The sequence below is a fragment of the Nyctereutes procyonoides genome, unplaced genomic scaffold (assembly GCF_905146905.1).
Source record: "Nyctereutes procyonoides isolate TBG_1078 unplaced genomic scaffold, NYPRO_anot_genome, whole genome shotgun sequence".
Taxonomy (NCBI): Eukaryota; Metazoa; Chordata; class Mammalia; order Carnivora; family Canidae; genus Nyctereutes; species Nyctereutes procyonoides.
In genome coordinates, this window is record NW_026575146.1 from 2,119,574 (window position 1) to 2,137,245 (window position 17,672).

At 35.4% G+C, this 17,672-nt stretch overlaps 1 protein-coding gene across 6 annotated transcripts in view; it reads left to right on the top strand.

Annotated features, from left to right (window-relative positions):
* UTRN (utrophin) overlaps window positions 1-17,672 on the top strand; it is a 497,690-nt gene that overhangs the window by 214,197 nt on the left and 265,821 nt on the right. For all 6 annotated transcript variants that reach the window (XM_055311522.1, XM_055311520.1, XM_055311521.1 and 3 more), the window contains 4 exons: window positions 1,859-2,050; window positions 2,917-3,089; window positions 13,787-13,937; window positions 15,154-15,329. In XM_055311522.1, the coding sequence (XP_055167497.1) occupies window positions 1,859-2,050; window positions 2,917-3,089; window positions 13,787-13,937; window positions 15,154-15,329 (692 nt within the window). The remainder of the gene's footprint in view (window positions 1-1,858; window positions 2,051-2,916; window positions 3,090-13,786; window positions 13,938-15,153; window positions 15,330-17,672) is intronic.

Here is a 17,672-nt window from a genome sequence, read left to right on the forward strand (position 1 = left end):
AATCTATTTATCTGGAATTTAGGTTGTGTATTATATGAGTAACATCATTTAACACTGTCTAATGTTAGCATTAGCTTGCAGTATATTTGCATTTCTGTGTCCTAGCAGAATTTTTTAAAGATAAAATTATCCAGAAGTAAAGTCTGGGTCAGATCTCGAGGACTTTTTTTTTTCTTCTCCTAAGACATTTTGATTGATTACTCTCTTGGGATAAAATCTATTTTGGGAATACAGAAAGCACATGTTTAAATTTTGAACTGCCCTTGCTGCTTCTACAAGAGTGTGGAGACTCAGAAAATCCTAGGTTATCTTTATAGTCTGAATAGAAAAAGGTAGTCTTTAATGAATGAGTTTTTTTTTTTTTTACTTGGAACTTCCTATTTACAATACCTGCAGACCTTCCCATTTTTTTTATATTTGCTTAAAAAATATAATTTGCCTTCTTGGACTCATGGGTAAATATCTAGAAATGCTTTCTGAGTAAAATTTGAATATGTGGCATCGGGATAATAAAACTAATATTAGTATCAAGTATAAATAATCCTGTGGATAAAATCAGGAAATCTTTGGCTTGCCTCTATCTTGCTAATCAAGACTATCCAATTGCTAAAAGTATTTTATCGCATTCTAGGAGACAGATAAATGCACACCTCTATATTCAACACCATGTTGTTGATTCACTGGTTTTAGTCTTGAATCTTGGTTTCACTTAGGAAGTATAAACATAACCATTTTTTAAGTTTTTTTTTAAAGATTTTATTAATTTATTCGTTTGAGAGAGAGAGAGAGAGAAAGAGAGAGGCAGAGACACAGGCAGAGGGACAAGCAAGCTCCATACAGGGAGCCCAATGTGGGGCTCGGTCCTGGGTCTCCAGGATCAGGCCCTGGGCTGAAGGCAGCGCTAAACCACTGAGCCACCCGGGTTGCCCAAACATAACCATCTTTAAGATAGTACCTCATTGAACATGTATTTATGATCATTTTCACTGCCATATTTGAATATGCAAAGGAATACCATTTTGTTAGAGGTTCATTAGAGGAAAATAGTGAAAGCATCTGGGAAGCCACCTTAATTCATGAGAAGATGCACTTTGCTGTTTGCAAGTAGTAGATGGCATTTAATGAACTGTAGCCATTTGGAGTAAAGGACTTGAATGCCTGCAAGGCTGGTAGCCCATCCCAGAGAGCATTGTTTTGTTGAGAAAGCTCTGATGGAGGATATATGAATAAGTGTACCCAAATAGGTAGTCCACCCGCCTAAGGATCTGTCTGAATTGATTGTGTTATATAGGAGTCATGTTCTGTAATATTGTTCTCAAAGGTTAAGATTATATACTGAATTACCTGGATATTATTTTAATCAAAACCACTGTTGCATTTCTTATGTTATGAATACTTGTTTAACTTATTTATGTTTTCAACAGTGAGGCCCAGAAGTTTTTAATCTAATTGTGACATTTTACAAAATGGGTAAAATGATAATGATATTAAAATGTTTTATTTCATAAAGGATTTTATGATTTATGGCATATTCTCATTTCCCCAACAGCTCAGGAAAGGAGTTGTTATATTTTCTTGTTTACTAAATAAGTTTAGTAAGCACATGTCTTAAAAACCTTTCAAGCTTTAACTTCTTTATACTCTTTCACTGCAGGCTACAGAAGAAAATCAGAGTAGAGATTGTTAAGAGTTTCTACAGCAAGACAGGGCAAAAATATAAAAAATAAAACTTAGTTTTTTTGATTTGTGTTCATGGTATTGAATTGCTCCACAAAATAGTACGGTGTTTTCTTCTATTTGCTACTATTTATTGTGAGGATATTATAAGAGATGTATCCTATTATTATTGTTTTTATAGACAGTCCCTAATCAACAGAGGAGAACAGGTCAGCTTGCTCCTGGAATTCGATTGTCACCTCTCCCCACAGATTATCTAGTTGAGATTAGCAAAGTTTTACTTTCCATGGATGATGCTGAAGTATCACTTAATGCTCCAGAACTAAGCACTGTTGTCTATGAAGACTTCTCTTTTCAGGAAGACTCTCTGAAGGTAAATCTCCAGGCACCTCATCTGAGTAGCCACCATTAATGTAGGAATAAAACAAATCTGTCCTTGTGCCTTTATAGATGGCCTATAATTTAAAATTTGTGCCAAGGAATTAATAATGTATATATGAATAATAAAACTTTCCCAATTCACCAATAAAATATTACCAAATTTTTAATTTTTAAAGAGCAGTTAATGGATTTTTAAGTATGCACAGTTAGTAATTCCTGGCAACATCAAAAACTTCTTTAATCAAACACGTGCATGAACCATATACCTTTCTTATAAACTTGATTGTCAGTTGATGTACAATATCAGCATTTATGTTGTAATCTATAGCAAGTTAAGATTGGCCAGTTTTTAGGGTATGGAATAGCATGTTGCTTAAAGTTAATAGAGACTTGGAAGTTTTTAGTTATTTATAAGACTCTTGAATATCATCAAGGCCTTTTCATATAATTTGATTACGCTTACATATACATTTCCAATAAATTACTCTTAGATTTGATAGGTTTGATAGCTTATTTCTGTCATTTAAATTGGCATTGTTAGCTATTTGAAAATATAAATCATTCCAGCTTCAAACATTTCATTACCTTTACAGAATATTGAGGCTTTTGATATTGTACAAATACTGCTTTGAACAACTGTGAGGATTTTCTTTTCTGCCATTAGAATATTAGGTAGTATTTCTCACACTTTGTCAAATATGGGGTATTATTTCATTAAAAAGCTTTCAGTTTTGATGAGCAACAATTATTATGTCTCATATTTTAAATAAATGTTATGCAAGATAAATTTTTGATCTGGGATTTCATTCTTCATGTCTCTTTGCTGAATTTTATTGATGTGTGACAATATATTTGTAGAATATCAAAGAACAAATGGACAAACTTGGGGAACAGATTGCAGTTATTCATGAAAAGCAACCAGATGTTATCCTCGAAGCTTCTGGACCTGAAGCCATTCAAATCCGGGACACACTTACTCAGTTGAATGCAAAATGGGACAGAATTAATAGAATGTACAATGATCGTAAAAGGTATGTGAAAATTAAATTAATACCTACTTTTCCTAAAAAGGTATATGGGTTCATGGGCATGACAAAGGTCATATGTATGCTAAGATTAAGTGTAAGCTTAGTAACATAATAACATAATAACATAAGCTAAGATTCACATCCTTGTCCTATGCCTTGTTTAATAAATTGTGATGAGTGTGGTTCCTTAAAGAAAGAGGAATTGCATCACACATAGATGATCATTTGCAACATAATATTTAGATAATTAAAGGAAACACCTTTAATTTTTAGCATCTAAATGGTGTTCATTTTCTTTAAAAAAATTAAAAAAGATTTTCATTAATACATCTCTGAAACACATTTGATGATTAATGCAAGTGAAGAACAGAGATAGCTATTGATAATTTGAATCTGTGTATAACCCAAAACTGTTTTTTAAAAATAATTTTGCTTAATGTTTTTTGAGTCTTCTTCTTCCTAGATTTTGACCAGGCCTATTAATAAGTAGAAATAAGGGCAGCCCGGGTGGCTCAGCAGTTTAGCGACACCTTCAGCCCAGGAAGTGATCCTGGAGACCCAGGATTGAGTCTCATGTCGGGCTCCGTGCATGGAACCTGCTTCTCCCTCTGTCTGTGTCTCTGCCTCTCTCTCTCTGTGTGTGTGTGTGTGTTTCTCATTTTAAATAGATAAAGTCTTTAAAAAAAAGCAAGTAGAAATAAAAACTGATAAGATTTTTGCCAGTAGCTGTGTATGTGGTGGAAAGGCAAGTGAGGTGTGAAATAGCCCAATATAAAGTGTGTGTAAGAGGAAAGTTAACCAGAAAAAGGTATTGGAAAACTTAAGAGACACACACACAAAAACTAAGCCTCATGTACTTTGTCTTTGTTTGTTTGTTTTAGCCCTCATATTTCAAGTGAGTATACAGTCCTTGAACAGATCACTGTTAATGGCCTTTGGTGTATTCCTTTCTATGGATTTTTAAAATCATGTCTGTATGTTTAGAGAATTTTTTTACATACATCTTTATGCATAGTTTTGCTTCGTTAGATTTGATTATTAGAAAATGAGTAATTTGTTAAAAAATAGTAACTTTTTAAAAATGATTTTATTTGAAAAAGTGGGAAAGAGTGCACACGTATGCATGTGCGTGTACAAGTGGAGGGTGAGGGAGAAGCCGACTCCCTGCTGAACAGGGAACCCCATGGAGGGCTTGATCCCAGGATCCTGGGGTCATGTCATGAGCCAAAGGCCGATACTTAACTGACTAAGCTACCCAGGTGCCTCAAAGCATAACTTTTAAGGCTTTTAGTTTTTTAAATTTGTTTATTTTTTGAAAAGATTCTATTTGTTTATTCATGAGAGAGGGGTGGGGGGGCAGAGACATAGGCAGAGGGAGAAGCAGGCTCCCTGCAGGGAGCCTAATGGGGGACTCTATCCTGGGACTCCAGGACCACGCCCTGAGCCATCCAGGCATCCCAAATCCCAAGGCTTTTAAAGTATAATTTTTAACTTAGTGAGGATTTGGATTGCATCATGAAATTAGTTGTCGTATATCTGCCAACCATATTTGTCAAAGGGATCTTATGGAATCTGGTTAATATCAACGGTTTATTTTTGTTTTTGTTTTTTGGACAAACTTTTGATAATTGTGTTGTGATGGATTGCATCTCAGTTTTATTTTCCTATTTTCATTTTTTGGTTATCAGTGAGATTTCAATATTCTTATATATGTTTACTGACCCCAGTGTTATTTCTTCTGTCAATTGTTAGGTGATCCTCTTTGCTTGTTTTTCTATCATGATATTACTGTTTACTTACTAATATGCAAAAGTTTTTTTCCACATTAGGGATATTAACTATTCATATTTTTTTGTTTATTCATGGGCCCTTTAATTTTGTTAGTGGTGTTTTTTATATATGGAAGTTCTAATTTTATATAATCATATCTTATAAGTCTTCCTTTGTGATTTTGTTTTGTTTATATGCATATAAATTACCTTTTAATTATGAGATTAAGTATGTATATTTTAAGGACAATTTTATTTGACTTAAAGTTTATATTAAATAGCTAACACATCTGAATTTTATTATGGTATGTATTTTGGGTTAAGCCTCCACATTGGTGGTTCTGTACACTGCCTCTTTAGTAACAAGAGTAGATAGAGTTCATGCATCCTACCTTTTAAACACTCCTCAGTTCATTTTTTGGTATAATCTGGGTTAAGAAACACTAATCTGCTTTGTCTTATTTTTCTTATATGAACAACTAATTTTCTCATACTTTTTGTAGAATAATTCAGCTTTTCCTTATTTTTGGTGATAATTTCTTTATTATAAATTTTAAGTGTATTCTCATAGCTCATTTTTATTTAATTTTTCTAATTTACTTTATCACACTGTCATTTTTACTCTTATACCATAATACTTCCATTTTTAAAGCATTATAAAATATTTTCGAGTAGCATATCCAGAAAAATTTTTTATCCAGCATGTCTAGGAAATTATTTTGAGTATATCCAGAAAATGTACTTTCCCTAATTATTCTAACTTTAAATTCATATTATTTTTCTATATTTTTCTTCTTGTAAAATTTTCGTCATTTCAAACCAATTTGTGAAAACGTGATCAATTTGAAATACAGTTTTTTTTCTAATTTTTTGAATTCTTCTCTGTCTTCTCAGTAAAGATTTGAAGGTTTATCTATACCTCTCTCCCCAGGACTGTTATTGGTAGTTTTGTGCTTTACTTTCTTTCTCTTTTTTCTTTTATAAATGAAGTATTTTTGACGTATAATGTTATATCAACTTGAGGTGTACAACATGGTGATTTTATAATTCCATACATTATTCAGTGCTCATCACAACAAGTATAGTCACTCTTTGGCCCCATACAACATTATTACAGTATTATTAAATATATACCCTATGCTGTACTTTTCATCTCCATGGCTTACTTATTTTATAACTAGACGTTTATTCTTCTTAATTCCTTTCACCTATTTTGCCCATCCCTTCTCCTACTCCTCTTCTGTCCAGCAACCACTAATTTGTTCTCTCTGAGTCTGTTTTGTTTTGTTTATTTGTTATGTTTTTTAGATTCCACATATAAGTGAAACCATCAGTGTTTGTCTTTTCTCTGCTTGACTTACTTCACTTAACATAATACTCTCTAGGTCCATCTATGTTGTTGCAGATAGCAAGATCTCATTCTTTTTTTGTGGCTGAATAGTGTTCTATTGTGTGTGTGTGTGTGTGTGTGTGTGTGTGTGTGTGTATAAAATCTCTATTCATCTGTTGATGGTCATATAAGTTACTTCCATATCTTGGCTATTAAAATCATGCTGCAACAAATATAGGGTTGCATATATCTTTTCAAATTAGTGTTTTCATTTCCTTTGGATAAATATCCAATAGTGGAATTCCTGGATCATGTAGTATTTCTGTTTTAAGTTTTGAGGAATCTCCATACTGTTTTCCATGGTAACTGCTCCAATTTACACTCCCTCCAACAGTGTATGAGGGTTCCCTTCATTCTGCATTCTTTCCAACACTTGTTATTTCTTATCTTTTTGATACTAGGCATTCTGACTGGTGTAACCTGATATCTCATGTGGTTTTGATTTGCATTTCCCTAATGACTAGTGATGTTGAACAATTTTTTTCATGTGTTTGTTGGCTGTCTGATGTCTTCTTTGCAAGAATGTCTATTCAGATCCTCTTCAATTTAATGGGATTACTTGTTGTTTTGGATTGAGTTGTATAAGTTCTCTATAGATTTTGGATAACAACCCTTTATTGTATAAATCATTTGCAGATATTTTTTTCCCATTCAGTAGGTTGCTTTCTTTTCTTTTCTTTTTTTTCTTTTCTTTTCTTTCTTTTTTTGATGATTTTCTTTGCTGTGCAAAAGCTTTTTATTTTGGTGTGGTTCCATTTTAGCTTTGTGTGTGTGTGTGTGTGTGTGTGTGTGTGTGTGTTGCCTGAGGAACATATCCATAAATATGGATATTTATGGCTAATGTCCAAGAGATTGCCTATGTTATTTTTATGGTTTCAGATTTCACATTTAAGTCTTGACTATATATTTGCTTTTACCAGTGATTTTTTTTTTCATTATTCTCTTACTTTTCTAGTTGTGGCCTTTTATTTCTACTTTGAAGAATGGTGATGAACTCCTTTAACTTTTGTATGTCTGGGCAACTCTGTCTCTTCTTCAATTCTGAATGACTTTGCCAGGTTGAGTATTGATTATAGATTTCTTCCTTTCAGCACTTAAAATATATTATGCCGTTCGCTTCTGGCTTGCAAATTTTCTGTGGAAAAATCACCTCATAGCCTCATGGGATTTCCCTTTTATGTAATGGTTTGTTTTTCTTGTTGCTTTTAAGATTTCTTCTTTATCTTTAGTTTTGCCATTTTAATTATTATGTGTCTTGGTGTGCACTTCCTTGAGTTCATTTTGTTTGGGACTCTTTATGCTTCCTGGACCTGGATGTCTTTTCCTTCCCATTGTTAGGGATACTTTCAGCTATTATTTCTTCAAATAATTTTCTGCCCCCTCTGTCTTCTATTTTTGAGATCCCTATAATGCGAATGTTATTACATTTGATTATTTTTCAGAGTTCCCCTAATCTATTCCCAATTTTATTTTTATTATTTTTCTTTTTGCTGTTCATTTTGGTTGCTTTCCATTCCGCTGGCTTCCAGATTGCTGGTCCATTCTTCTGCATCCTCTAATCTGTTGATTCCCTCCGGTATATTTTTCATTTTAATTATGGAATTCATTAGTTTTCTGACTGATTATTTTTTATAATTTCTATCTTCTTGTTGAAGTTTTTCTGAGTTCAAATATTCTTCTGTCAAGTCTGGTGAGTATCTTTATGACCATTACTTTGCTATCTTTATAAGTCCTATTGCTTATCAGTTTTGTTTAGATTTTTTCCTGGGATTTTGTCTTGTTCTTTCATTTGGGACATATTCCTCTGTTTCCTCATTTTGTCTGACTCTCTATGTTTGTTTCTGTGTATTCGGTAGGTCAGTTACATCTCCTAGTCTTGAAAGCATTGAATTTGTGTACTGCCCTGTAATGCAGTCCTACACTACTGCATGAGCCCTCCTGTTGTGGCTGAGCTATGGTTTCTTTGGCATGCTGTGTGCCAGGCTAGCCTTTAGCCCAGCTGGCTACAGTGACCTACTTTGCCTGCTATGGGCCCACTGGGCAGGGTTTGCACCCATGAAGAGACCTGGGTGCAGCCACCTTGGGCTATGTGAGGGGGCCAACACATAGCCTGGCTGTCTGCAATTAGCTGCTGCAATAGCTGCTGGTGCAGAGTAGGACAGGGCTTGTTCCTTATAGCCAGCTCAGAGGCCCTAGCCAGCTCAGAGGCCCAACTGCAGAAAGTGTGGGCACTTTGGAGTGTGTCTTCTCCCCAGGTCAGGAGTCACGTTAGAGGGATGCCTGCCTAGGTGAATTGGTTGACTGTGTGGGTCTGCATGGGAATGCCAGGATAGGGCATATGGTGCTAGCAAGGTGAATGGATGCAGAGTGTCAGAATTAACTTCCAGCAGCATCTGGCTATCTATTCTGGGCAAGGGCAAGAAAAAATGGCATCTGCTAGCACTTTTGTCCCTAAGGAAAGTTCCTGCAGATCCCTGTCTTCTGGTAGTTTTGTGTTTCTCTTGTTTGTTGCTGTAGAGTTGGTGTGTGATAGCTTTCTTCTACACTCTGGGTGTGTGTGCATGTTTGTGTGAGTGAGTATAAAACTTATTTTTTTGACTTTGTATATATTGACACATCAGTTGTATATAATGATAACTTCTTCTTTTTAAAAATCTTCCTATTCGTATATATGCATTTGGCTAATGTGGTAAAATGTCAAGAACATTGTGGACTAGTAATACTGATGGCAGAAATTCTGCCATTTTCTTGATTATAAAAATGTTACCTTTTAGAAAAGAGTTTATTCCATGGGAATTTTCAAAAATTTTAAGCACTAAACTATATTTTCTTATGCTCGAAAAGTCTCATCTACCATAACTTTTATTATCTCTGTCCTTTGTTAACTTGATTACATTTGCTAGAGGGTTATCTCTTTTATCCCAGCACTTGGATGCCTTATGTTCTTATTTTTAATTTTCATTCTCTCCCAACTTTAGTACCCTATCTTAAATGTTTATTTTTCTTTATCCATGTTTATCCACCTTTCACAAATAGTAAGTGAGAACTTTTGTATATTGTTTTTTTTTCCGTAAAACATCTAGGCAATGGAAAACATCCTGTACTTTCATGGTTTCAGTTATCAGTTATAATCACATGAGGGTGATCACCAAGTCCATTTGTCTATACCAGGTCCCTGTGTTATTTGACCTATAAAACTTTTCAAACGTCTTCAGGAGTAGAATTTAGTGATTCATCACTTACGTACAACACCCAGTGTTCATTGCAACAAGTATCCTCCTTACTACCCATCACCCATTTAGCCCATACCTCCCCCCACCTCACCTTCAGCAACCCTTAGTTTGTTCTCCATAGTTAAGAGCCTGTTTTATGGTTTGCCTCTCTCTCTCTTTCTTTCCCTGATGTTCATCTGTTTTGTTTCTTAAATTCCACATATAAGTGAAATCATATGGTATGTGTTTTTCTGTGAATGACTTATTACATTATATGTCAACTAACTAGAATTTAAATAAAAACTTGAAACAAACAGAAAAAGAAATAAAACTAATCTATGGGGAATAAAGCTTTTCATCTTTGTTGACCTGTCGTAAAAGTAAGATAAATAACATGAAAATATAAATCAATCATCTTTCTTTGAAAACTGTCTTATGCCTCTTTAACACTGGTGCATGGTATTAATTTTCATGTTTTTCCAAATGAGTAGTTTTCCAACCATCTTAGATAAATAATGAAGCCCCCTTTTTCTGGATGAATTTCTTCTCTTTCTTTGAGCCACTTATTTCTTCCTTCTTATCATGGATCCTTGGATCGTCATGTATCTTATCTCCTAAGAATATCTTCTCAGGTATTCATCCTCTTTATTTCCTTTGGTGGTGAACAAAGTTCAGACCTCTCATCTTGAACTTAGAAGCTTTTTAACAGTGTTCTCCAGATGGCCTAATTTCTTATACCTTGTGCATATTGCTCAGAAAAAATTTCCTTCATTCATGTCACACAAACTTGATTAAAATTTTCTTTACCTTCCAGTTTCTGATTCTTACTCAGAATTCCATCTTCTGCAAGGAGTAGTTTTCCTTCTTAATTTTCTCAGTCATTCTTTTTCTATTATTTAAAAAGTTTTTGAAATTCAATTTTAAGACTCTACCCATCCACCTACCTCTGTATACTTGTCTATCCATCTGTCCATGCACCATCTGTTTGAACAATATTTACTGAGTAATGACTAATTCAAGGCATTCATATAAGTAGCTACATATAAGTAGTTATAAAAGGATTATAATGCAGATGTACTAATAGATACAGTCTCTGTCTCAGGGTCCAAATGTACATAGTAGAAAAATAATGACAGGCACTTATTAAATAGTGCTATGGTGGGGAAAATACAGGAGACCGTGCTAAGAACCTTCAAAGATGAGAGAGAGAGCACGCGTGAGTGCACTGCTGTTGAGGAAATGAAAATAGTCCAACAGAGTTAGAACTCATAGCAGAAAGATGAAACTAGAAAGGTCTGAAGGGACTCTATTAGAAGGACCTTATATATCACGTTAAGTACAGTTGACTCTTGAACAACATGGGGATAGGAGCACTGACTGCCCCTGCAACGTAGTAAAAAGTATGTGGGGGAACCTGGGTGGCTCAGTGGTTGAGTGTCTGCCTTTGGCTCAGGTCATAATCCTGGGGTCCTGGGATCGAGTCCTGCACCAAGATCCCCAAAGGGAGCCTGCTTCTCCTTCTGCCTATGTTTCTATCTGTGTCTTCCATGAATAAGCAAATAAAATCTTTATAAAAAGTCTGTATATAACTTTTGACTTCCCCAAAACTTAACTATTACTGCTTACTGTTGAGTAGAGCCTTACTGGTAACATAGATTATTAATGTATTTTGTATATTATATGTATTGTATACTGTATTCATATAATACAGTAAGCTAGGGAAAAGAAAATGTTATTAAAATCATAAGGAAGAGGAAATATATTTACAGTATTAGAAAAATCCATGTGTAATTGTAGGGAGCCATGACAGTATTTTATATAGAATACACAGTAGAAGACAAGACTGAGAGCTAAGGGGACCTGTCTGTGCTGCTCACATGATAATAACTTGATTAGGATAGTGACTGTGGAAGTAGAGATTAAGGGAAAAATTGAAAATTAAATAGTTGAATCAGTAAAATGTGATTGGTGGGGTGTCCAGAGTAAAGAAGAGGGAGAAGTAAAAACTGAATCCCAAGTCTTGGGCTTGAGGATGTAGGTAGGTGGTAGTACCATTGCCAGAGATAGGGTACATCGGTGGTGAGAAGAATTTGTGGGGAAGATGGCAAGACCAGCTGAAATATTAGAACAAACAAATATGCTTATAGTTCAAACAAATATGCTTATAAGGCTGCAGTAAGGCTGGGACTTGGAGTCTGATTCTCTGGAGGTCCACAGCTCATCACAATACTCTGCTGCCTCCTCTACAAGCTGGTTGGGTTAGAGAGGAGGTGATGATGGCTTTGTGAGTCCTACCTGAACATGCATCTCCTTTTCTTTTCTTTTCTTTTCTTTTTTTCTTTTTTCTTTTCTTTCTTTCCTTTCCTTTTTCTTTTCTTCTTTTTTTCTCTTCTCTTCTTCTTCTTCTTTTCTTTCTTTCTTTCTTTCTTTCTTTCTTTCTTTCTTTCTTTCTTTCTTTCTTTCTTTCTTTCTTTCTTTCTTTCTTTCTTTCTTTCTTTCTTTCGACTCTCCTATTTAATCCATAGCTATGCTGCTTACATTAGTTTGAGATTTATGTTCCATTACAATGATACTTATTGTTACTAAATGTCATGTTTGTATTCTCAAGGTCTTCAGATCTTTGAGGCAGCCTTTTTTTTTTTTAGCAATTTTCTATTCACTATTGCAACATTTGAAAAGTTAGCATCTATGTTTGTTATTTAGTTATTGCATAGTTTTATGAAATGTCATGAAAATTGCCTCTATATCTTCTCTTAGTGATGTGTTAGAAGTGCTCTTATTTTTGTCGTGCCCAAGAGAATGCTGCTTCTCTCTGGGCACTCAAAAAATATTAACAGCATTTTCAAAATGATTTTTATGGAAGAAGGGAACATGAACATTTTTAGGAGTTAGTGATGCCAGGGACCATTTCATTATTTTTTGAAATATTGTTAAAATCTCAGGGATACCATCTAACCCTCTCCTAGCAGTGCTCCTTTAAAAGAAAAGGCATAGGGAAATTTGTTAGGATCCTAATTCAACAAAAATTTTTCTTCTATACTTAATGTGTTCCAAATGTGACAAGAGGTGTAATGTGACTTTATCTCCTTTCTAAAGGAGTTATGTTTAAATAGAAATCTTGATAGCTCTTTCATTGACGAACAGTTCCATGCTATGTGGGCACCTCCATACTGTTCTGTTATCAGATAAAGGGGACACTCCACATTAGCCATCACACAGAGGGTATTGACTGGCTGAGGCTGCCATCCTAAGATACCACAGATGGGGTGGCTTAAACAGCAAACACATTTCTCTCAGTTCTGGAAGCTTAAAGTCTAAGGTCAAGGTGCCAGCAGGGTTAGTTTCTAATGAGGTCTTTCTTCCTGGCTTGCGGATGGTCACCTTCCCACTGTGTGCCTACACATTGTGGCCTTTCCTCTGTTTTCTTGCAGGGAGAGAGAGAGAGAGAGAATGATCCATTTGTGTATCTGTTTCTCTTCCTGTTAGGACACCCGTCTCCTGGGATTAGGGCTCCCCTCTTATGACTTCACTTAACCTTAATTACCTCCTTAAATTCCCTCTTTCTCGGGATCCCTGGGTGGCACAGCTGTTTGGCGCCTGCCTTTGGCCCAGGGTGCGATCCTGGAGACCCGGGATCGAATCCCATGTCGGGCTCCCGGTGCATGGAGCCTGCTTCTCCCTCTGCCTGTGTCTCTGCCTCTCTCTCTCTGTGTGTGTGTGTGACTATCATAAAAAAAAAATTCCCACTTTCTCCAAATATAGTCACATTGGGGGACGAGGGCTTCAACATATGAATTTTGGGGGACACAATAGGGTCCATAACACAGAGATAATAGAGCGCAAGGAAACTTTGGGGTTTTTTCGCTTTTTAGATTTTGTTCTAGCTGGGAACTAAGTGTTCTGGAAATAAAACCCCTCTTTTTTCCCCATAAGAAAATAGAATAATTAATCATATTTTACATTTCATGGTATTTAACATGTTAAGTAAGGAAAGTTTGGTGGGTTAGTGTGGCTGCAGCTAATCAATCTTGATTTTCCAAGCTGGAGCAGGCTGTCTTTTCAGGTAAAAAGCTGCCCAGTGTGTTTGTGTATGTATACCCACATGTTAAGACAGGGCAGGACAGGAATCTTCTTGATATGATGCATGTTTCTCTAAGAGGCATCATTAACCATAATCTTTCATGAAAACTGGTCTTAGAGATCAGTGAGCTGTGAATTCACTTGTTTGGAGGCATTCAGTTTCGATGAGACTTGAATTTCCATGTTGGAAAAATTGCCTCTAGACAGTCCTGGAAACTTTGGAAACCTCTTCTGTTTTTTGTCCTCTAGTCATTTTGATAGGGCTGTGGAAGAATGGAGACAGTTCCACTGTGACCTTAATGACCTCACACAGTGGATAACGGAGGCTGAAGAGTTATTGGCTGAAAGCTTTGCTCCCGATGGTGGCCTTGACTTGGAGAAAGCTAGGATGCACCAGCAGGTGAGTGCTCTCCATCAGAGGGTAGGGGTCTTCTCAACAGGTGGCACATTTCTTTAGGATGTGCCATTTAAGGCTGATTTTGAAAGGAAGGGCTAAATAACTTTTCAGGAATATGTAGAGAACCTGTAAATTTGTTCCAGTTCTCCTTTCCAAGTTCCAAAATTTAAGAAACATTGGCGTTTACAATTTTTAATTAGGGTTTTAAAAATTTAAGTTAAAAGTGCTCTTTAATGGTTAATGGAAAAAAATTATCTTTAAGGTTTTATGTTCAATGTAACATTTGTTAAATTTTGTATATAAGACTTTATTAAGGACAGAAGGATATCTGCATATCTCACCTGTTTTCTGTACTTTAATACTCTTCATCTTATTTTTCTTTGCAGAATTGGTAATATTCATACAAGGGAATTATTCTGGAGCTGAGTCAGGGCCGCTGCTCATGTGAATCTAATTCAGTCTCAGGGAAATATAACATAATAGCTAAATCAGTTCTGTTAATATTGGGTCTTTAAAAATAATGGTCAAAGCAAGCAAAATTTCAGTTTACATTGTTAAAGATATTTTCTCTTTTATTAAATCCTTAAAATCTACTTTATGTAGAAGTCTCACAAGGAGTTAGAACATGTAAAAAGAAATTAGAACATGCTTTTATTTTTTTCATGAGCATGTTAATTTTCATGAATTTTACTTTTAGAGTTATAGATAAGAACTTAAATTTGACCTTACAATATCCTTTTTTAGTTTGTTCCTTAAAAATTTACAGACTTATAAAGCAATATCAATAAAATACACACTGAGGTTTATTTACATATGCTGGGACATAGGAGTGTGTAGTGGTCTATACATATATATGCATTTAGAAATGCTTTCAAGCACATATTTGGAAGAAGAGAAACAGTCCACTTTACTCAAACATAATTGATGCTTAGGCTTCAATATAAACAGCTGTTATTTACGTTATTGGTTGTCCTCTTCCAGAGTATTTTGCATGGTGACGTTCAGGAGAATGGGTTAGATTTCAATATAAATTATTCCATTTAGTGTGTTGATTGAGATGTTAGTAAAGTGTTTTAAAATGCCTTTTTCATGAGCAGAAAGGTTCTTCTAGGACTTTCTCTAACACTTAAACTGTACCTGGTACACATAGTAGCTTTGTGCATCCATTGCATAGTTAAGTAGTGGAGTGGAGTTCATCCTGAGTTGTACTCTGTTACAGGAACTTGAAGAGGGGATCAGCAGCCATCAGCCCAGTTTTGCAGCCCTAAACAGAACTGGGGAGGGGATTGTACAGAAACTCTCCCCCATGGATGGAAGCTTCTTGAAAGACAAGCTGGCAGGTTTAAACCAGCGCTGGAATGCCATCTTTGCAGAAGTGAAGGACCGGTGGCCAAGGTGATTTAGCTGTAGTAACTTGAGGGCACGGGGGTAAAGATATTTTGGTAGGGCCTTTTAAGATGCAATCAGATGAATTCAAAAAATCTTCTATTGTCTGATATCACGATAGGAGTTGTACTGACATTTACCTCTATTGTGATGTTCTCTATTTTTAGAATTTTGTCTCACTGTATTTTTAGGCTATCTGCAAAGCCTCACTTTTCTACTCAGTCATACAATGTGAAAGATTTATTTTTCTCATTTTTGACATTTTAGTATCATGTGGTGACTATGTGGCAGGAACTTGAAGTAGGCGAGGAGCAGTCTTGACTTGCATTCTAAAGATCTGGGTTTGGGGTCAGACTTCTTACACATTTCCTGATTGGGCCTTGGGATCTTTGAAATCCCTCTTACTTGGTTATTCTTAAAGTCAAAGGGTGTGTTACATTCATATATGCCAGTGCTTTGTAAATAGTATAATTCCTTATCTATGTAATATAATAAACATAATGAATTATTGTTTGCTTTTATGTCAGATTATGTTATAATGCCCAGCTTTTACTGAGTGTCTTCTGGTTGCAAACATGTTTGATTATCAGGGAATATAGTACTTAGCATTACAAATTATTTTATATGTTACTTTAAAATTATTTGAAGTTATTTTTGAGATTCAAGATTTAATGGTAGACTTCTACTTTGCTTAACATGTTTCACCCCATTAATGATCTTCTTTTTAGGTTGATGGTAGTTTGGGTTGGAAAGTCCTCTTTTTTTCTGCTAATTTTAACTCTGTAGATGATGTGTTGGTTGAGGGATAAGCTATTGTTATTGTTAAAAAAACTAACCTAATATTCTATTAAGTCCTATTTCATAATGTGAAATATAACAAAAAATATGGAACTATGAATATTTGGCATATGGCAGCTTTTTATAAAATAAAATCATCTATTGTTTTGTGTGTTTTGGTAAGAGGCAACTGATGGCTTGTGCATTTGGGTGGAGAGATTGCCATGTGGCAGAGACTGTGTTTGGCACCTGGCACACATTGTTTCATTTTATGCTCTCAACCCCTCTGAAAGGACTTAGACCTATTGTGCAGCTTTTGAAACTAAGGCTCAGAGAGAAGAGGTTAAGTAGCTTGTCCAAGTCTCATACAGAAAGTTAGTGATGGCATGAGTTTAGGCTCTCAAATACTGTGCTTGAACAAATTCGGCAAGACCATAGAACTCTTCAAGGGGAGGGATCTTGAAGCTGAGTGTTGAAGCATTTGTAACAATTTCCCATAAATTCATCCTCGAGAGGGCGTTCTAGGGAAACAAGTAGAACAGGCAAAGGTTGGAAGCATGAGATAGCATGGCCAGGTGAGAGATCTGCAAAATTATATGATGAGGAGGGTTCCAATCCCTGGGTGGGATTGGAAACTGAGGTCCTAAAGGGTTTTATGTGCCTTGCTAACGCATTTGCACGGAGAGTTCTCCTAGTTTATAAGTCATCTAGCTCCCAGGTCATCTTAAAGAAAAAGATGTACCTGCTGGCATATTAGCAATAATAGCAGAAATCCTCCTAAAGATTTTCAAGTGGGTCTCTGGGGAATATGGTAATTATTGCTCTAGGAACTAACAAGGTGAAGCTAATACATATTTTACTCATCTTGAGGACAAGATAATAATGAATCTCTTCTCCAACTTCTTGTATTTTAACTAGAGCAATATTATTTTCATAAATTTATGTTTAAATTCATTTCAGGTTATAACTTATCTTAAATTGGGGCCACCTTGCAATTTTAAGAGCTTGTATGTGTACTGTTATCAGAATCATTGAGGAATAACACAGTGTAATTTGTTTTTATATTGAGTGCTTGTAGTTAAATATTTGCATAGTTCATCAACTTATGCCGTTATTCCTTAATGAGCAATTGTTATCTCCTGTTTGAACATAAATTTATAACTTGTTTTTACTCTTAGGGATAACATTTAAAATAGATTATATTTTGCTGGTTTGTGGATGAAAATTTTGTGACTCAAGTATATCTTCTTGAAATTACTTGATGTTAGTTTTCTTCATAGATATATTTTCAAAATACTGTTAGTCATGATCACGCAACATTGGAAATATAAATGCCAGCCTTTTTTTTTGGTTTAGGGGGATCCCTGGGTGGCTCAGCGGTTTAGCGCCTGCCTTTGACCCAGGGTGTGATCCTGGAGTCCCGGGATCGAGTCCCACGTCGGGCTCCAGCATGGAGCCTGCTTCTCCCTCCTCCTGTGTCTCTGCCTCTCTTTTTCTCTCTATTTCTATCATAAATAAATAAATAAATCTTTAAAAAAATAAATAAATACAAGGTTTATGATAGTGTTTGGGTGC